Source organism: Chamaea fasciata, unplaced genomic scaffold, assembly GCF_029207755.1.
Source record: "Chamaea fasciata isolate MVZ Bird 193981 ecotype frontalis unplaced genomic scaffold, bChaFas1.0.hap1 SCAF_6, whole genome shotgun sequence".
In the NCBI taxonomy this organism is placed as follows: domain Eukaryota; kingdom Metazoa; phylum Chordata; class Aves; order Passeriformes; family Sylviidae; genus Chamaea; species Chamaea fasciata.
This window is the reverse complement of record NW_027094091.1, coordinates 28,208,065-28,230,283: the sequence shown is the minus strand read 5'-3', so window position 1 is coordinate 28,230,283 and position 22,219 is coordinate 28,208,065. Positions and strand designations below refer to the sequence as shown.

At 33.7% G+C, this 22,219-nt stretch overlaps 1 protein-coding gene across 7 annotated transcripts in view; it reads left to right on the top strand.

Moving 5' to 3' along the window:
- Window positions 1-22,219, top strand: part of SGCZ (sarcoglycan zeta) — a 253,826-nt gene that overhangs the window by 210,311 nt on the left and 21,296 nt on the right. For all 7 annotated transcript variants that reach the window (XM_066185802.1, XM_066185805.1, XM_066185801.1 and 4 more), the window contains one exon: window positions 17,885-17,957. In XM_066185802.1, the coding sequence (XP_066041899.1) occupies window positions 17,885-17,957 (73 nt within the window). The remainder of the gene's footprint in view (window positions 1-17,884; window positions 17,958-22,219) is intronic.

The following is a 22,219-nucleotide window of genomic DNA, read 5'->3' as shown; positions in this document are numbered from 1 at the left end:
TTTCAAAGTATGCCCATGGGCATATATAAACTACCATGGCAATGTGGGATTTTTTGTATATTATTTTTCCTGCATTCAGAAGATTTTTTAATGTTTAACTTTTAAAGCAATCTATCATAAGTCAGTCTAAGAAATTCTTGATTAAGAAAAACTTGAAAGATTAAGTTGACCATTACTCACTGATTATTTTTTTTAATATTTTTATTTGTAAATTTTTATATAGGCAGCCTATCCCAAGAATAAAGGTATAGTAGAAATATGGTAATCCAGATATCAGGTTTTTTCTCAGATAATAAAAAATACAGAATCAGAAGTAGTACTTTCTCATTTAGAGATACTGCAGTCATATTTGTATATTAAGAGTCTCTCACTTTAAATTAGGCAATTGGCAGGGCTGGTTTAGTTTAAACTTCTTATTCTTTCTTACATTGCTAGTTTTGCTTTTTTCCTTTAACTGCATTAGCTCTTTTCTGCCTTATTTTCTGCTTCTTCAAGGGAAGAAGATAAAGGATTCTAATTTTGTGTTGTTAGATAGGGCTGTTAGAATTGCAGTTGTCTATTGTCCTTTTGCACAGAGGTGTTTCCTGCCACCAAGTTTAATACATATCATAGAGCTTTGAAGGAAGAAAGAGAAAGGCTTGATGAAGTGAATATATTGTTAAAGAACTGGGGAAACAAGTAGTAACAAGAAGCTCATGTTCTGGTGGGCTCAGAGGTTCCTTTCTGCACATGTTTAAACCTTTCTCCATTTTTTATATTCACCTTGCTGGTTCAAAGGACAGCATCTATGGCATCACAGAGTCTTCTTCTGTCTCCCTGAAGCTACAGAGCAAGAATATCTGTTTGATTTTTACTTCACTTATTTAAATCTTAATTCAAAATTTTCTTCCCTTCGCTTTTATTTCACTTTTCTTTTAACTGGAATATGATCTCTGTAAGATACTCTTGTAGCAGAATTGTACTGTTTAGCCTTGCTCATGAGAGTACAAGCACATATCATGAGGCAGCTTTATCCTGCCAGAGCACTTTTGAGAAAGATTAAGAATCCCTTAGGTCAACATACATTTTACTGAGACAATGCTGTGAAATTAAGTTATATAAAACCCTTCACAAGATGGTTCTGTTAGTACAGTTTGGTTGGTTTTTTTTTTCTTTTTTTCTTAAAGCAAACTCGTAGTTAGCAGTTAAGAAGGATGTATAAGAAGGATGAAGGAACCTGGAATTCACCTTACAACTACTTTTTTTGACAATGTAAGCAAGGTTTTATCTCCTTTGTCTTCTGAGGTGGCTTTCTTAGTTAAGCACATTATCCGAAATCCTCTATTTTCCCATTCAATTTATACTTTTCTATCCAAAAATTACAAACATTTTTCTTTTTGAAAAGGTTATTTCTCTTTCTATGATTTTAAAGGAGAAGAGACAGTAATTTAACTCACATGTTTTCTCCTAGATGCTCTTTTGATTTATATAATTCCTTCACTTTTCTATAGCATTATTTAAACATGATTTTATCTCTGACCATTCTTCCAAGACCCAAAAAAGCTATAGCATAATTTGTTTTGTTCCAGCTTTACATAGCTTCTATATGTTACGCTTGCACCTGTGGCTTTTTGTCTATTAGTCATGCTTAAAAAAGGCACAGCAAAAATAGATTTGCAAATCAAATGAGATAGGTCGTCAATCAGAAGCCACTGCTGTTCTACAGTTAATTCCAATTATGTTTTCTAGATGTAGCAAATCAGCTATATAATTTTTTCTAAATAATCCAGTTTAAATTATTTGGAAAATATTACTTACCTTTAAGGAAATCAAATTAATCTCATTTTTTACTACTATCTTAATTGCTGGATTATCTTCTTTCTTACTGCTACGTATCTGGGTGGTATAGTCTGTTTTTGCACAGGATCTGAAGTCCTTTATCCAGTTCTGAATAGAACTTAATTTTTTTATTATGATCATTAACATGTCAACAGTAATATTTTTTTCTCTAGAAAGAAATAAGGAGCTACTTTGAAACTTGTCAGTTACAGTTCTACCAAGAGTTTAGTTCTCTTGAGTTCAGCTCTTTTGGAAACACAAGTTTTTCAGATACATGAAGTTCCATGTCTGTATTGTATGACCTGATCTAGTTGGTTGAAGATCACTTTTTTCCCATATTTCAAACATAAAAGTTCTCACTGGGGGAAATTGCAGTTGTACAAAGGTTTGCACATCATTGCTAGCAGTACTGAGAAAAAAAGGCATAAAAAATTTGCAGGTCATTATAACTTCCTAAGACCCTTTTTCCTTGTCAAATGGAACAATCATGTATAAAATGGAAGTCGGAAAAGGACAGTAGAGTACATACTTTGATAACTTTCTCACATTAATAGCAGGATGTATATAGGTCAAATCCACTTTGACACCAAAACAGTGTCAGGAAAAAATATGTGCAGGGATGCAAGTATCTTTTTCATTACACTAAAGTATATGCTTTCAGTGGGTTCAGTCTGGCTTTTGATCAGTCATTGACTTCACTAGATGAAAGATGAGAGCCTTGATGTGTCAAGGAAGCTTCAGAAGGTCCCAGCATACTTATGTTCTGATAATATTCTAATAATAATCAGAATTAATTTGCAGAGGAGTGCATCAATACTTCAGTTTTGATTTTAAGATTATGCTGCAGGACTGGGAGTCTGCAGGTAATTGAAATATAGAAAGGTCTTCCAAGGTAGTTAAAAGGAAATGATAAAATAGAAATATGGCTTATGGCTATAAAAAGGAAATATGACAGAATTATGAAGGAATATATATGAATTGTAAATTAGGTTGGAGAAGTAGAAATAAAATATTTATAACGAGTACTGAAATGTAGAAAAATAACTTATTATTTGATGTCTGTGGTTATTACAGTAGGCTTATATCTAGTGCATTGAGAGACTGAATAGGAATTTCAGTATAAATGGGAAAGAAGATCTTGGATTTGCCACGTCCAGTGGGTGGATTGTCGTTCAGGACAGATGGAGCTTGGAGAGCAAAGTGGCATAAAATGAAGGGCGGCACGTAATCATTTTAAGGTGGCTTATGGAGCCAAATCATCTGACCATAGTAAAACTACTGTATTTGATGTTGTACTAGAATTTAATCCCCTAGGCAGATATGACAAATTCTTGGTACCCTCAGCACTGAATGAACCCGAATTCTTTTATCATCATCTGTCAGTAAAAGAAACGCATCACATATATAGGATTTCTGTGTTTCCTGAGTAATGAGTACATTATGATGTACTCCAGTGTTGAATAAGGTTTCTGATAGGCTTATTTAGGTCTCAAGAAAGCACTTGATGTCTATCCTTGCCTTTAAGGGAGCTCTGACTGAAATAAATTTTGTGGTAGTCTAACCACTTGATGAAACAACCTGTCAGGGCATGACTCTGAAGGTACAACTACAGAGCTGATTACAAGCACATATATTTATATATATATATATATATATATATATATATATATATATATATATCTGACTCCAACCTGTCTGTGAATTGAAAGCTTTATGGGCAGGCTACAAATGGTGAGAACAATTAAATAAATAAATATTTTTCTTATCCAGGACATTACTTAAATATATTTATATCTTCTATTTAACAGTAGAATATATCCATCCAGCTCAGATTCTGAGCAGCGTGTACTTACACCAGCTTGCAGATGACTGTGTACACTGTTGTGGGAATACATTAACCTAAGGATAATAACAGTTTATTGGCAAAAGAAAGATTTTGATTTTTGGCACTTAAACAAGGAAAGGAAGAATTGGTCTCAGAAACATATGTAAAGTGAAATAAGTCTTGGTAAAAGAAAATTTTCTGAAAAAGGAGTAAACCAAAGAGCAGACAAATGTGCAAACAGTTCTGTCAGAGCAGGAAAACATGTTCAAATCCCTTACAACCATTTCAATGAAAAGTACTCATCTAGGTTCTCTGTAGATGGAGACATAGAAGAAGCCAGCATATAGTCAGGCAGAAGAAAGGAAATGTAAAAAAAAAGCCCCCAACAGCTAAAAAACACTCTTTGAAATAGATGTAAAAGAAGATCATCTCCTACCCAGAGAGTCAACCTTTCTATTGTCCATACTTTCTAAATAACTTTCCTTAAATAATTGCCTTTCCCCCCCCCCCTTTTTTTTTTTTTCATGATAGCATCAGTTATGAGAGAAAACAGATTTTTATCATTTCCTCTCCTTCTGGGCTGTAATCTATTTAATTCTGTTATATTGGTCTTATTTTTTAAAAGCTGATTCTGTTCTTGTCTGAGCTGTTCCTCTGCAGAGAGCAGACAGCAGTTTCTCAAGGTTAGTGGAGACCATTTTCCCTGTTCTGGTACAGAGTAGCATCAGTCCAGAGGGTGGTTACAACTTATCAAGTGAATCTGATTTTCAGGTTAAACCTTTACCACCAAGATTAAGCTATTAAATATTTGTGGCCAATGTAAGAATTAATACTTCTAGGAAAAACTGCCAATGTCTGCATCATATTCCTAGCCATATTCTACATTTCCTGTTGAAGGACTATGTAAAGTCTACAGATGCAATTTTAAAAAGTTCTAGTTTGAGGTATCTGAATTACATGATGCCAGGCAAATCCACATGACCTAGGGAAGGGTCAAAGCTCAGTGGAAAATTGCCCCACTATTAGTAAGCTAACTCTTAAAGCAGCTTCTTTGGAAAACACACACTAAACATTCAGAAGATTTTGATGCAGGAACCGGGTATTAATTAGGATCAGATTTTGTGGCAACATTCTAACTGTTAAACCTGAGCTAAGTCTGACACTCACATGCCCTCAGGCTTAGTTTTGAAAATGCACATTTAAATTGCAGCAGTGAGATACATCTCTATTTTTAAAATACAGCTACTCACAGGAGGGAAAAGTGGTTCGTAAAAGAGCTCCAACATTCCTATTTTCCTTTTTTTTTTTTTTTTTCCCCTAAAGAACTTGCCTTTTTTTTTTTTTTTTTTTTTTTTTTTTTTTTTTTTTTTTGGTGGTGGTGGTGGTGGTTTATTTGGAAAAAAAAATCGGTTGTTGAAGATAAGGGTCAGGCTGCAGAACACTTTGGGATTTCAGTTCAATAAAAAAGAGCATTTGGTTCCAAATACTCATGTTATAATGGTGACACTACAGGCCAAAAATATTTTGCTTTGTCCTGGAGCAGTATTCTCATTGGGTGCTAGGAGTTGAAATAATTTGGATTTCGATTTGTAAGGCTTTCAGAATGGGAGAAATATTGTTACATTTTCAGGAGATATTGTAGGCATCTGACTTTTCAGTAAGAATATACTGAAGTACCTCTGCTGTAAGACATTCCAGAACTGCACTTCATTTTCTCTGAATTATATTAGAAGCCCCTACAAAGTGGTTTTTCTTTATTTTTTTATCCAACCTTAAGCAAACGTTTATCCCAACTTTAAGCACAAGCTAATGTATTCAGTAACCACAAACTGCATGGTGAGATAATACAAGCATTCGTCATGACATACATCATACTCTACAAACTTATGTGAATTGACTCTAAGTTTAGGTGGAAAGTAGCAGAAAGACTCACATGAGGGTGCTGTTTGAGTCCATGGCAGCCACAGTTTGGTACAAAGGTTTACTCAGAGGAAAAGTTAGCTCACCACCACATCTTGGACTTCACTCTTTTCCCTTGATCTGTTTATAAAGCAGGTATGCAGGCAAACCTCTGAAAAACACAGATTCCAATAATGTCTGCTCTGCAATACATTTCAAATCTTACTCATAGCAGACTCCTATAAGCTAGAAATAATTTCACACACAGGAAGTAACTTCAGAAAAAAAATTATTTCAACCAAAAAAATATGGCCTGCAGCTTTCAGCCTACATTGTGAATTTAAATTCCTATCCTCATTGTGGCTAATGATGAGTTTGAATTTCACAGTGTCTGACAGCACTGAATTCAGCTCACCAAGACACAAACCTAGCAAGCCATTATTCTGACTGTAGAAAAATATCATCTACATATATAGGACTTTGTATTTGAATTGTATATAAAAATGTGGCTTTGCTCAAGGTTTAGAAAGTACATAAGTATGTATGTGTAATGAAGTTTAAGAAGTATAGAAAAAAATGCTTAAAAATTCAGAATAGATTATGTAAATTCCAGAAGTATGAGTGGTAAAAATCAACACTTATTCTATGAAAGACATGAAATTATCCGTGGTAAAAATTATCTCACAAAAATAGGATGAAGAAAAACCTCAATATCCAGGCAGAAATGGATGCACCTGAAGGCTATATAACTGCTCTGAGATTCAAAATAAATTATTATTTATATTTCATGGGTACTGAAGAAAGGGCAAATAACTTTTGTGGTAATTTTGACCGCCAAACTAAAAAAGTTGAACAGATTAGGCTTTTGATAAAGAAAAGGAGTTATCTAATGCATCGGGCCTAGTGACAACATTTTGGGATATTTGGGGGCCTCTTGTTTCTTTTAACTTCAAAAGACTTTTAACTACAGGGACAGATGTCCATTAGGGAAAAGAAGAAATCAGGACTGTACGAAAGACACACAGATTGTAAGGATGAGACAGTGTTGAAAAAGTAATGTGAGAGTTGTTGCTGATCAGTGGGGAAGAACTGAGAACATGAAGGTGAAAAGAAATCTTGAAATAGTTTCAAATGAAAACATCCCTTGCTCCAAAGTTATAGGGAAAGACAACAGCAAAATAAAATCAAATTGACTTCTAGGTGTCAATTTTCAAACCTCAAAGAAATCATGAGTAATACTTAAAGGTATCCCCAGAAAAAGAGTTAGAAAGCATTTTGATCAAAGGTCAACAGCATTATGTGAAACAAGAAAGTCAAATATGAAGCTAGAATATGTAAACAAGAGTAGACCCTGCCAATCTTCCCATGCATTCCACGCTGGAAAGGTCCTCTTCAAAGAGTTTAGTCCTGTTTGGTGTACCACTGTTCAGTAAAAACTGGATAGAATCTACATCCATGAGACTGATTAGTTGTCCAAAAGAATTGCTTCTGAGGGAGAGAGAGGAAGTTCGAGCTGCGTAGCTTGAAGAAAAAACCTCATAGAGAATTTCATATCAGTCTTGAGGCCCTGAGATACAACCTGTTGAAAAAAACAAGGGATGCTATCTATCAGTTGAAAATCTAAACCCAAAAATAACATCCAAACAAAACAAACAAAAAACCCCACCCCCAACCAATGAAAAAAATTCCCAAAAAGTCCCACAAAACACCTCACATCAATTAATCAACAAAAAATACACAAATCTTTTAAATGAAGAATAGAGGAACAGTGAAATAGTTTGGCTGTAGAGAATGTAGAATTTCCTTCATTTTTTACTTCAGAGCTACTTATACAATCTGTTGAAGATGAACTTGTTGGTCTTGATTTGGTTTTGAACTTAATGATCACTTAATGAGAGGAATAAGCCTTGGAAGAGTTCAGATATTTCCTTTTTATGTCTAGTCACAATTCATCTAATATAAATTCAATAATTTTTTTTTCTAATCTTGGTTCTTGCTAACATATGAGATACAGTCCTCTTCATTGTAGTTTTATTTATTCTTTAAGGTTTTTTTCAAGTTATAACACATTAGTTAGAATGAAATGTGGGTAGCAAGACCCTCTTGGTTTTCATTGAAAAAAAGCTATCAGATTTGTAAAATATTTGAACCTTATTTTATGAGTAAGCTAGTAAAACACTACTAGAGAGTAGATCTGAGAACACATGCACACATGCACAATCATGTACAGACAAATACCTTCCAGACCTTGCAGGCCACCTTATCACCTTACAAATGCCAAAATGTCATTTAGCTCAAGTAGAGACCTTTCCCTTAAGTATCATCATTCTAAACCAATTTGATTCATTAAGTGTGATAGAAATGACAGCAAGTACTATAGGTTATGTTACTTATAAGGGTAATAGGGTGTTTTCTTGTCCTTTCTCTGCATCACTGTCTGCAAAGTGTGTTGTGTTGGTCAGAGGTTTAGATAACAGCAGCACGGAAATTTTAAAAGTACTTGGGTATTGTGCTATGACCCCAGATGGTTCCAAGTTCAACAAAGCAAGATACAGGAAGTAACCAAATGTAGGTTAACTTGAGAAATTCCTGTCCTAATTTATGGTCAAAGCATGAGGTGGGATTGGCATCTGAAAGTCTTTTCTCATCAAACATCAAAGAGAGAGAGTTTTCTAAAAAGTATTTATTTTCATATCAAGGAAGCCAATTGTATTATTTGGGGTATTTTTATACTAGCAGCATTACCAGATGATGGACTACTTTTTAAACCTATTTTTACACTCTCAGTGTAGAGCAGAGAAAATTCAATAGATAAAACATACTGTGCAGAAAGAGAATCTATCAACAAGTTTTTTCATGATTTAGCTGTCAGAACTGTTTTCAGGCTTTTTATAGCTGCAATTTTTTCCTTGTCAATGTCATTCTTGGCCTTTCCTCCCTGGTTTATATTTAGATTTACAAAGACAGGAAAAGAAAATTTAAAATTTCTGAATTTGAAGTTTTAATGAAAACACTCTTTTCTTTTTCTTCTTGACAGCAAATCTAACAGTAACTCAGAACAATTTCATTTAGACAAAAAATTAATGCAAAAAATTCGTATAGATACTAAAGAGAATTTTAATGTAAAACAAGAAAAGAAGCAGAGGGAATATCCTGCTGAAAAAAACAGAATATATTACTTATAGTGATGTCTAGAGGCCAGAGGGAGACTAAAGGACAAGAAAGATTAAATCTAAAAGAAGTGTATTCCTTTGGATGGTTTAAGAATAAAAGAATTGCGGTTTTCCCAGCCACGCTGTCTTCAGTGTAAGCTGAAAGGCTGGAGTGGTGAGCATCATGACGGTTTATTAAGTGGATAATATAGATAAATACCTCTTACAACTGATCTGAAGAAAATGCAAAATAAAAAAGATTTTCTTATTATCTCTTAACCTGTCTCTGAAATTAGTAAGGGCTTTTGTTGAAAGTTGGACAAAGGAAATATATTTTTTCTCTGTTTTTAACTTAAAAATGATAAAGCAAAGTAAGTAATTTCAAGATGACTGTCAAATTGTATGACATTCCGTTCCCTCGGCATGGTTGTCCTGGTGCCCAGGATTCAGGTTTCTATTCTGAAAATGCCTGAACGTCACGTACTTTTAGAGGATGTGAATAACAGGTTTCTCTGGCAGCCGACCACACTAAATTTTCATGCATTAGTTTGCTAGTTTTAGCTAGACATGCCTTGGTATGTAGCAAGGCAATGGAATGTACTTAAAATCTTAAAAGTCTGAATTATGATAGGTATGTGAAAAGTGAATTTATTATAGTTGTATTGCAGCAGTGATGAGAGTGTGATTTTTGAGTCTCTCCAGACTCACAAACAGTAAAAGAGCAAAGACTAGATGAAAGTTTTGCCACAAGACTCACAGCAGAGCTGGACTGTTGCAAGATTTGCCAAGTAATCTGAATTGTGGTCATAGTCTGAGTCCTGGATACTGCTCCTTGGTGATATAGAAGAAACTATTCAGACTGGCACTGATAAATTACTCTGTGACCGGCTCAGCCCCAACTTGAAAATGGAGTGGTAGATCTAGCAGTAAATTACTGCCATAAACCCTCTTCCTACAGCATCTGCAAGGTATGTGGCACGTCTCTTGTGGTTCTTGCCTGAAAAAAAATCGGAGTCTTTGGCAAAAGATGCATATTTCATCTAACTTTCCTACATTACACTATGCTTTAGTATCTTGTTCTTTCCTGCAGAAAAGGCTGTCTTCCCTGTTGTTAGTACACATAACAAATAGGCACGTGTTTGCTAACACAACCATTGGTGGTTTACAGTCACTGCAGTTAATTGGTTTGAAATACACCTGCTTCCATTTTGTTGCTAAATTAAAAGCATAGCTTCATGACTATGCAGACTTGAAGGTGAGAATATTAAGTGACAAAATTACTGTTCCACATTCACACTTCCACTCACAGCTGCAGAACTTCCATTTAAAGCTTCAATGAAGACTTACCTAATTCCAGGTTTAAACATGCTGTATTCATCTATGTAATTTACTTTTAGAAAGAAAACCAGAACATTAATAAAGAGCAGGAATAGAACTCATAATAGGCTATAATCACTGGTGCTAATATCAAATAGAAACCTTTTAACAACCTTGCAAGGAATTTATCTTATAGCTTCATTTCACTTCTCTTATCTAAAAAATAAAAAGGCTTTCAATAATTTGATTTACTAGTATTTTTGTTAAATTTTGATCTAATAGGATATTATATCCACATATCCCTGTTTTTGCATTGTGGAGATACCTGTGAGGATTCATCACACATTTTAATTTTCACATTTATTTAGAAGTATTTGGAAGCATTTGAAAACTTTTTAAATATATACTATGTACTTGCATTTTATGAACTTCTACAGGGTGCACTAATGCATTTATCTAAATATCTGCTTATAATTTATCAATGGCATACTAATTCCAATACATTAAAAATACTATAGTACAGCTATTTAAAAAATCTGGATAATTGTCCTGCTGTTTTGTGGCCTCCTTAGCATAAATAAAACGATTTACTAAAATGTATGAATGCAGCAATAATTATCACATACTCATAAAATTTCTTCAGTACGTTACAATAATGGCCAGGAGAACAGAAATAAATGCACAAGGTAAATATGGTACCCTATGAAACAGTTAAAATGCTAAGGGCAAGAAACTTAGATGACTTCTGATATGGTTAAAGTGAGATTTCTAAACAAGATTTTCCCATTTAAATAAAATTCAGATAATCAACTGCTGATCAGGAGTTTACAGCAGAAGTTTCTACATGCTTGGGTTGTCTGCATGGTTGCTCTAGTCTCAGTCCATTAGCATTAGTGACTAACCTCTAAAGATGCCAATTTCTCCATAAGTAATCTATATTCCTAATTTAGACAACTAATGTGATGTCTAGACTTAATGAACAAATTCCTGATGAATTCCTCTGAGCTTTTAACTTCTCAAAATCAAATTATTTATTTATGGAATGTCATTACTGAGGGCAAAATTCCCTTTACTTTTATCAAAATCTAATCATAAATTATTTTATTTTAGAGCATTTAATGCAGATGCATCCTTGCTTGTATCAAAAACAGTGTGGCCAGCAGTACCACAGCAGTGACAGTCCTCTGTACACAGTTCTGGTGAAGGCTACACCTTGAGTCCTGTGTCCAGTTCAGGGCCCTTCATTTCTAAAAGATATTGAGGTGCTGGAGCATGCCCAGAGAAGGGCAATGGAGCTGATACAGGGTCTAGAGAGTGAGTACTATGAAGAGCAGCTGAGACATCTGGGATTGTTTAGCCTGAAGAAAAGGAGGCTTGGGAAAGACCTCATCACTCTGTGCAACTTTCTGAAAGTGGATGGGTCGGTCTCTTCTCATAAGTGACTAGTGACAGGACAAGAGGAAACGTTCTCATGTTACACCAGGGGAGGTTCAGGCTGGACATCAGGAAGAATTTGTGCACTGAAAGGGTGGCCAAGCATTGCAATGGGCTGCCCAGAGAAAAGACGGGGTCACCATCCCTGGAAGTGTTCAAGAAATGATCATGACAATTAGTGCTATGGTTAATTGTGAAAGTGGTGATCAGTTAAGAGCTGCGATTGGTTACCTTGGAGGTCTTGTCCAACCTTAATGATTACATGATTCTATGAAATTGGATAGACATTCCTGGCTAGGTTTTGTGGGTGGGCAGATGTATTTCCCAGAAAGCTTCATAATGGGAAATTATTGCTATTTGTTCTTGAAACTGTGTGAGAAACAATTTACTCATTCTCCCATTTTGTACTTGGGATATCCAAGTTTATGTATCATTCCTTTACATTCCAGGTGAGTCCCTTGGTTATGAAGCTATTGACTGTTGTTTGATAGTCTTCTTATTCATTGATTCATTTAAATTTTATCCGGGAAACAACAGTTCTGCTTTGAAATCCATTAACTATTCATTAAAGCATAAGCCTGAGTGATCCAAAAACTAAGGTTATCAACTACAACAAATTGAAATTGTGATCTCTTTTACTTAGTAAATATGAAAATAATCCCATTTAAATGCTATCTTTTGAATGTAGACAGGGACACTTTTTGTGTCTGATGAACTATGATGAACCCAAAATCATTTACACCATTTTAAAAGTGCAAGTCCAGATTATTATTTATATGAAAAGATGATGAATTTTGAAGTGGAAGTATTAGAAATTATTTACTGTGAAATCTCAATATAAGCGTTAAGTCTTTTCATATATCTAGCTGTTGTAAAGTTTCAAGGAGACAGGATCAATTCAAGCAGAAAATGATTGTATTTCATCATTTTTATTGTCATGTGTATCTCCGTCTGCCATACACAATAGGGGAAAAAGTAAAAGATATTACAGAAATTATTATGTTTTTAGAACCTCTTTTCTCCAAACCCCTTATATATATATATTTCAATTTCATTCATGTTTTGAGGAGCTATTCAGATGTAATGTGACTTTTCCGCAATTTCATTTGCATTTATTGGATTTTTCAACTCAGAGGGAGTATTTAGAATAGTCATTTCCAATTATTAATTGAATTATGTTACTGCTATTCTCAGTCTAGGTTTTATTCAAGTAGATTTACTTTTTCAGAAAAGTAAATCAAGTGGTGGCCAAACATAGGTTTTGGATGTGAACCTTCAAACTTTTCTATGCATAAGATACTGAACAGATTGGCACAATCCAGTTTTGTTTGCATTGCAAGACAAGAGGCGTCTCAACTGCCCACCGTTAAGAATCTGTATTTCAAATGTTTGTACTTAATAAATTAAGATGCTATTTAGGAAGATAAATATTGACTGTTGCAATTTTGCAAGTATTTCCTGGAACTGCAATTTGCTTTGGTCAAAATTTTGTTCACTGAAGATGCTGAATTTTAGTGTATTGGGGGACTTTTTCTTCTTTTTTAAATGAAAACCTTAGTAGAAGTTTTGCTTTTGTAAGGCTGCCATACAGAAAATATGCATCACAAATTAGTCATATTCAAGGGCTTTGAGTAATAAATCTAAATCACTCCCTTTAGAATTTACTTTTTAATAACAGCTTACCTCTAAAAATTTCAATGGATACGCTTTAGTCTATAAGTAAACAACTGCATCTAGTCAGGCTGTACTACAACCTCCTACCTATGATATACCTCATATATGGCCAAATCAGTGTCATATCAGAAACCTTCATCGTTTAACATTAGTCTGTTTTTCTGCTGAGGGACCCTGCAAGACTGAAATGCTATCATGTCAATCGTGTTTTCTGAAAATTTCTCACTTCCATTTTAGTCATGTACAACTCCATAGCAAAAATCCATTTGAATCTTACTTTTCGATACAAGTACCTAGCTAAATTACACTTCAGGTAACTTAAAAAATTGGAAGTCTTGAAAAGATGCACAAAAAACATGAAGGCCAGAGGCTGCATTCCTACTCATCCCAAAATAAACTATAATAACTAAGCTTTTACAAAAGAAGGAACAAATATTTTATGTCACATTTTAATGATCACTGGTTTGCATAGTTAAATATTTCTGGAGTTTTTTTCACAGTCTGGCAGTGATTAGCTCTTCCAAGGTCTTACTATTGAACAACAGCTTTTGAAGTTCACAAAAACCCTTTTAGATTTTATCTATGTACATACACATGGTAAAAGAATTAAGAATTTTATTTTTTATTGCAAATAAATTTTTAGAACATAAAAGTTCCAAACGTAAAACACATAGTCTGTGTTTTTCAGGTCTCTTCAATGGTAAAAAAAAAGTGATTGTCAATCAATCTCTCTTTGACTTTGAAATCAGTCAATGCTTTAAATTAATTAATTAATGTGCAACAAATAAAATTGCAAGCTTCAAAAATAACAGATATTTTACAAATCTTTCTTTAAAGTCTGTAACTTGGCGGACAAATTGGCATCCCAATCTAGTATTTGCATAATCTCAGTAATTGTTACTTGATGTTTCATAAAAACCTAGTGAAAGATAAAGGTGGTAAAACTGAGCTGTGTCTGTGACCCTGCAATGCCATGTAGTTGGCCAAGAAGCACATGAAAGATGCTTCTTTCTTAGTGAAGATTTACTTAACTGATTCTCTTCAACTGGAAGGGAAGGTGTGAGTAATTTTCTTCAGTTGATTTTGCAGTTTTGATTTTAGATACTTTGTGCCTACTCCATGCGTGGCCTTCTGATTTTATTTCCTCTAAAGGGATCACTTTTTGTAGTTATTAATTCTAACTCATGTTCCTTTAAATTCAGTTCCCTAACTACTTCCTTTCGAGCTGTACTTGAAAGGGCATTAAGGTTCAGGCCTTTTCTTTTTATACCTCTTTAGTATTCATTCATCTCTCACTAGAATTTCACTCCTTTGAAAGTAGGTCTTGGCTATGATTTTGTAAGTCTGGGAATACAGTTATTAGAACATCCTCTTATTTCTGTAAAAAAATAAGTATTTTAAGATTGTAACTTATCAAATACTTTAAGTATATTTCTTTCATTTAGAAAATAATGCTATGGACTTTGAAATTGGTTTTATAGTTCTATTTATTTAGTTATATCATTAGAAGATTCATTCATAGTAGCAATTCTTAAGAATACTGAACTACATGGTCCAACTTCCCATCAAATTGCTACAGATTTGAATATAATAAATTGAAGAAGGGATAATATAGGGTTTTTTCTGTATTTTTTAGTAATGTTAATCATTTTCTTTTTCTTTATCCTGCTGTTTAGCTGCTGAAAACATATCAGTAAATTCTGGTTGGCTGATCTTTTTCACTTTTCTTACTAAAACCAAGACAATTGGAAGTGTCTGCTTTTATTCCACTATGTAATAAAAGGAATTGGAGATATTCATGAATTTGTTGAAAGTATTTTTTAAAGGATAATGCATTTACCACAAGAACTGTTAGACTTCTGCTTTTGAGGCTGTATGAGAAGAAAAAAAAAATTAAGATTGCATTTTCAAATACCAAAAAGGAACATATTCAGTTTGGTTTTAGCTTTACCAATATTTTATTTAATTATATCAGACTATCCATATTTCTACCTGCCTGGATTTCAAGTCTGCTTGAAAAACTTGGTCTTTCTTTCAAATTTCTATTTTCTTAGGGAAGAAATGCCATCTTGTCTTTTAAAAAATGATGCTGAAATTGAGGAAATACTAAATCTGGGTTATAACCAGCTGTCACTTAACTTTTATTATCAGTCATTTCCTGATATTACCTTTGGCACTTCTGACTGATTTAATGTCAAACTCATACTAGAGTGAATTCTGTGCATCCTTGCATTCATAATGCTCTTTCAAATATTACAGGCATGGTCTTCTCATAAGTAAAGACTGGCAACTCTGCCTTCCACTCACTTATTTACATCTTCATATCCCATTGCCACCTTCAAAAATAAAAAGGACCCTTGGCGTTGAAAGAATCTAATTTTACGAATGAAAAAGATGAGTGGAATCTGGAAATGCACTCTTTGATTTTGGCTATTCAGCTCCCAGACAGGTTCATTATAGATGGGAGTGAGTTTTATTTTCAGTGACAGAAGGCCTGGCTATACAAATATGCTATTCCAGTCTTTTAAAGGAAAGAAAACCTCAAGTCATTGCCAGATTAAAAAAAAAAAAAAAAAAAAAAAAAAAAAAAAAAAAAAAAAACAACCAGATTCTGTGGAACATATTTAGGAATAATACCTGGAAAAATATGCTGGGTTTTTTCCTGCTGTGGTTTTCCATAGCACTCAGCAAATCTTGGTTATCGAAAGTGGATTTTGTTGAGGTTTTTTTGTGAGATCTCCAAAGCAGCAGTCATAACAAGGTTTTTTCAGTGTTCTTTGTTAGAATATTTGTAAAGGTTATAGATTTCTGGAGATAAAAAAACTATGATTTGAATTCATTACTCTTCCTGTCTTCAATACTCCATACTAGTAGACCACTTTACAGTGAAGGTTTTGTGGGGGTGATTTTGTTTATTTGGGTTGGGGTTTTTTGTTGTTGGTTGTTTGGTTGGTTGGCGGGTTGTTTTTGTTTTTCTCTTTCTTTTAATGAAGGTGGAGTTTAGAAAATTATTACCAGATAGAAGTTTGCTTAGCTTGTTTATTTTTGGCTCTTGCTCAGGCTATTTTCCTTTAACACTGAAAAATAATGTTACCAACTTGATATAACCTAATTCTGCTTTCAAATCCTGGTAAAGGTTTGAAACTAAATATCATTGGTTAACTGTAAAAGTATCTAATAGCTATCTGCTTTGACGTCCAGAGTTTCTGAAAAAGTTTGTGAAATATTTAAATATTTTAAGAACTGAAAATATTTTATTGTATTTAAAATATTGTAGCAATTAGAGTTGTGCCTATGTCCTGTTAAGCATTTCTTGCAGAGCTACCTTGAGATGTTGTAAGTATATTTTTAGGTCTACTCAGAATTCAAGTCTCAGAACAAAAGAAACCTTCTGCTGTTGAAACATAGAAGTTATTTGAAGAATATTTAGTAATGAGTTATAGTTATCCCAGAAAGTTTCCTTGATCTTATTTTAATAGAAGACAAATGCATTGCCTGTTTTACACATTTTTATTGAGTTCTTTCACCTTTGCTGGAGGTTCTCTGTTGGAAAGACTTTCACTCCATTGTTCTAGGCTATTTGCCTTACACAATGACCAGTAAACCATCTTCAGAGATGGAAAGTAAAAGTTGTGTAAGTGGATGACAAAAGTAATGGCATTGGAAAAATCAGTAAACAAGGATAGGCATGACAATTGTTCAGCGAGTGAAAAAAAGGAGGCGAATTTCAATTGCCAAAGAATTTAGGGAGGCTATTTCTATCTATTAAATAAGTGATATAAATTAGTGAGTCATATAAATAACTTCTGTGTGTTCAGTCCTCAGAGGGGAGAAGTAAGAGAAATGCTGATTTTGTAGTGTGGTCCCCTACACATAAATTTCTTGAGTTTTCTATTACTTTAACAAAGAACAAAGATCCTTATGTTTTTGTCCTCCCCTCTGTAATTTTCTTTCAAAAATGCATTTCAAATTGATAAAAGAATTGTCTTTTTTTTCAAATAACTTCAGTGAATCTTTACTAGAGTTCTATTTTTTGAATTGAAGGGGAGTTTCTCAATGAAAAATCTTGGTCATCTAATGACAACTGTGGAATTATCATATTCAGCTTGGACCTAGTCATATAAATCAAAATTCAATAGAGAAGCGATTCAGATTTGGGAAACTGTTACCCATTTCTTTTGCCTGAATTTTAAATGCCCAGTAGGAGATACCTTATGTCCACTACTGAAACAACCCAAAGCACATTCCATGAGAATAAAATTTTTCAATTAGAAAGATATGATGGAAAGAAACTCTGAAACTGGCAGATATCTAAATTAAGCCAGCAACTTCAGGCAAGAGACAGTTATCTCAAACCTTCCAAAAGCTTGGCATGTCAATTTAAGTAATGCAAAAAAACCCAGAATGTAAAATGCAGTAGATATTTCTCTATTGTGTTTTTTGCCACACAAGTTTATGATATTATTTCCATTTTCTGTAAAATAACTGCTCTCCAAAATATGGAGATAAGCCTTCAGGCAAACCATTGCTGAAAAATTTGGATCTGTAAGTATTTCAGATTTGTATGTTCAAAAGTAGAAATCCAGAGTTTGACAGGATGTACAGATTTTGATATAGAAATGAAAATGTAAATTTGAAGAAACATTTATAATTAATAAAGGATTTGATCAGACATTTTTTCTTCTAGTGTCAATTTGTGGTCATATATTTCAATGTGTTTTTATTTTCTGAAGTAATTGTACTGTATTTTATTTATGTATTTTAGGCACGGAAGGGGCAGTGTTTGGGCACTCTGTGGAGACACCCCATATCAGAGCAGAACCTTCCCAAGACCTCAAGTAGGTGTTATTCAAAAAGTTGTTTTAAAATCAAGTATTCTTAAAAAAAAATTAAGTCTGGATTAAAAGAACAGTATGTGTATAGTAATATATATACTGCCTATTTAGTGACTCAAAGGTACAAAAACACTGATAGACTCTAGTTTGTTCTAACTAGTCAAAAAATCCCCACAAACTCCTATCACATGAAATCTAAAATACAGTGCTTTTTATACATGGCCTGCCTCCCATTATAGAATTCTTGAGAAATATATTTTCCCTAGAGACTGGAATATTTAGGTGTTTCTAGAGTCCAATGTGTGTAGTATTTTTAAGTAGCTTCAGACCAGTTGTTTGGGGTTTTTTGAGCTGTTACAGAATATATACGTCTAGTCAAAGTAAACAGTCCCAAATTTTTTCATTTAACAGCGTTTCTGGGTTGTTGGGTTTTTAATACTAACACACACACTTTTCAAAAATTCACTACCAAGTGAGGCTACATTTCTAAATGTAAATTTCTTCTGTACATAATCAAACAAGCAGAGAAATCAGTAGATAGTAAAAGATTAATTTTAAAATTTAGTAAGGAATCTGAAGAAAACTTAGAAAAATTTAAAGTTAAAGCTTTTTTTTTTGAAGTGCATATTTGTGCACTGCTAAATCTGTGATTTATATGGATGTGATTTATAATGAGAATCACAGAAAATCGAAGGTCCTTCCTTGTGTTACTCCCGGCAGAACTGGTGAGAAACAATACAGACTTTGACTCAATTCTACTATGATTTTTGAACATTATATAACTATCTCCTTACCTGCTCAGAAGTGTTTCTGATTAATTGCTTCAGAAAATCATGGTTAAATGCCCAGTCTTACATTTGCAAAGGCATTTAGGGCCATTGACCCCATAAAAGTGTTGCAGAACTCATTTCTGGGAAGCTGTCCATGTGGACAAGTTTGGCCTTTGTACATGGAGCGTGTGAAGTAAATGATTGTGTTTGATTATTTACACTGAACGTTTTAAAGTAATGTTTAGCGTTGAGTTCTTCCAGAGAATCCTGCTCACTGGATTTGTCTTAAAAATCTCTGTCCCCTTCCATGACTCCTGTCAGTCCTTTGGGGAAAATAATTGTAAAGGCATTTTTCAGTGACAGTCACCAAGGTGATATGATCTCTAATCAGAGGAAGTTCAGCAGAAATCAAAGAAGATACATAACAAGCTTTTCTTTTTTCAAGGGACCAATAATTTGGGTAAAAGGCTGGAACTTGTCCCACTCGAACACTGCTTTCTCTACTTTTTTCTTTTTAATATTAAATAATATTAACAGAGTGAAAATGTAAGGTAAAACAGACAATCTTGTGTTTTCAGGATTAATTTAAGTAAGGTTAAAATCACCTCATGTTGCTTCTGAAATTCACACATGGGACATTCACCCCTCCAGTCATTTGTCTTTATTCAGTGCCATGATTCCTATTGTTGCTTAATGTTTGCAACTCCGCTGTTACTTCAGCTCATTTTTCCAAGAGGGACTTAAATTAGTCAGTGTTTGACACTCAACTTTCTGCCCTCTCATTAATAATGGTTTTAAACCATATATTTTATTCAAATAATTGAAGAAACACACACCCTTGGAGTTGAGTCAAGTAACCTTAGCTTGCTTGTAAGTGATTTATTCTTAATATATTCAGTCCATATTAGGTTCTGCAAGTTTTTGTAATAGAGTTCTCCTCTTTTAGTTTGATTCTGACATACTCTTTTTTAAAACTCTCAAGTCAATTTAGCAATATTAAAATGATGACAATTACTATTAGAACATTTCAGTGGGCTGGTCTGGGTCCTATTACTTTTTAATGTTTTAGGATGAACTTACCTAAGGTGCCCAATGACAGTCCTAAAATCACCTAGAGTATTTTCCAAGTGCAGCATCCTGTGTCTTTGGATGGTTGAACTTAATGGTAAGTAATGGGAGAGTGGAAAGTTTGCTGAATTAACATTATTCATTTTTTTCAGTGGACACAGTTGAATGCAATTTGTCAGCAAATTACAGTGCAGCAATGAAAATATATTAGGCTACGAGAATTACTACAGGGCTGGAAGATAATAGAATATACATTAGATCATTATTAAAGTATAAATCGCCTTGTATTTTTCACGTTGGAATATATTTGTGGTCAATCAATAAACCTCAGATATCAGACTTCTTTTCCTTTTTCTCCAAAATCAGACCTTTTTTTTCCCATTTTCTCCAAAATAAAATATGCTGAAAACCTATTCATAGACTTGTATTTGAAAAATGATTGACTACTGAATTTAAAAATGGAATAATTACCACCTTGATTACCCTGAATGAAGCATAACTAGAAAATTTGGTCTAAGAATTCAATACCTACAAGGATCATAGTACTTCCTGGATTTTAGTTTAATTTATTGTGGACAGGGAGACAAAAAATAAAGTCAGATTCACATATCTAAACTTCAGATTCATATATCTAACTCCAAATATCTAAACCTTGCCTCAGACACTCTTAGTTCTATAGCCAGATTTTGAGGTTTTCGTACAGAGAAGCTCCCCTAATATTTACTACTAAAAATGTGTTGTGTAAAAATAGACTTCAGTTGAGTACTTATATACTATATTTCTATGTGTCCAGCCATTTTTCTCATATCTTTCTCCTTTCTTGCATTTTCAAATAAGAGCTAGAAAGGTTTTGCTTTCATACAGTGCTGTTATACAATCCTTTATGAAAGCTTTTGTGTCAAATCCCAGAAACTAATTAAAGATGACTTTCATTAGTTGGGATAAGTAGCATGAAAGAATCATGCATTAGAATCAGGAAAATGAATTATATCTTAATAATTTAATCTTCCTGTTTCTCTCACTACTGTTTCTCTCAGGAACACAGTTCGGAAAACTAAACGGCCAATATATTCCCCAAATACTGGGTTTAGGCCAAGAGTACATTAAAATATGGTGCACTAATAGGCAATATCCATGCACAAAATAGACAGACAGTAGTTAAATGCAGATAACTTTCCCTCAATAACATCCTTAATAAGGGGATGAATTAATTTGTTGTTGTCCTCTGGAGACAACTGCAAGATCAAATTTAAAAGATTTTTTCTCTTCTGTGTCATGCTTTGCACACCACTATCAGTTAATCCTGAAAGCTAATGGTGGGAATAATGAGATGAAAATTGATCAAGTGGCAAGGAACCATGCAGGATAGTTGGATTCTACTTTACCTCTAATAAGAATTAAAAATACTCCTATCTTGCACAGGACGTCCAGTTCACTCTGAGTTGTCTTATTGTTTGTAACACCTTTTGTGACATTTAAGGGTTGGTTTACTAGTAGGTCAATTATATATTTTGTAAAAGCCTGGAGCCAGAGAACACATCAGAAATTTTGACCTTAACTTGTTAGTCGTCTGAGCAGATTGAGAGTGACAAAATCACCATGACTCTGTTCATCTATTTTTAGCCAGAAATCAAATAATAAACAAAACCTCATCAAAAGGTAGAAGAAGATGCAGCAGAATAAAAAAAAACCCATCTCCCTTCCTATGCGGCTTTAATGATGTCAGATTCTAGTTAGGTTCAGTGCCCTTTTATAAAAAAAATTTGTGATAATTACTATTTTTTTTTCATAATTTGTGATAGTTATTTCATTTTGGGGCATGTATATTGACAGAAACTTGTTTGCTTAGTCTTATCACTAGCTGATGAAAATATGGTATTTTTTTTAACATAGATGTTCATACAAAAATAGTTATGGGTATAGTAAAATTTGAAAAATTTTCAAAAGTTAAACTTCTCTTTTTAAATATGCAAGTAGTCTTCTGTTTCAAAATGTACATTATATACATATAAATATATATATATAAATTTGAAAAATATTGAAGTAAACAGAGAAGAAAACCAGTAATGAAAGGTTGTAATTGCCATGCAGAGAGAACAGAGTAGAAAAAAAAAGGTAGTTGGGTATAGCTCTTAAACTGAAAGAGTAATTTGCTTTACTGTTCAGTGATGGTGATTATATTTGACATTGGAAAGGGAAAAGGCTCTAGTAGGAACCAAGATACAAAGGATAAAAATATTATTATCACAAGAGAGAAAAATCCATTGAGTTTGATATGGCTCGTTTCGGATACTGGAGGCCCCTTTTCTCCAGGCTAAACTACCCCAGCTCCCTCAGCTACTCCTACGTGTTACACTGTAGACTCTTACCCAGCTCCACTGCCCTTCCCTGGACTTGCTCCAGCCCCTCAACTTTTTATTGCAGTGA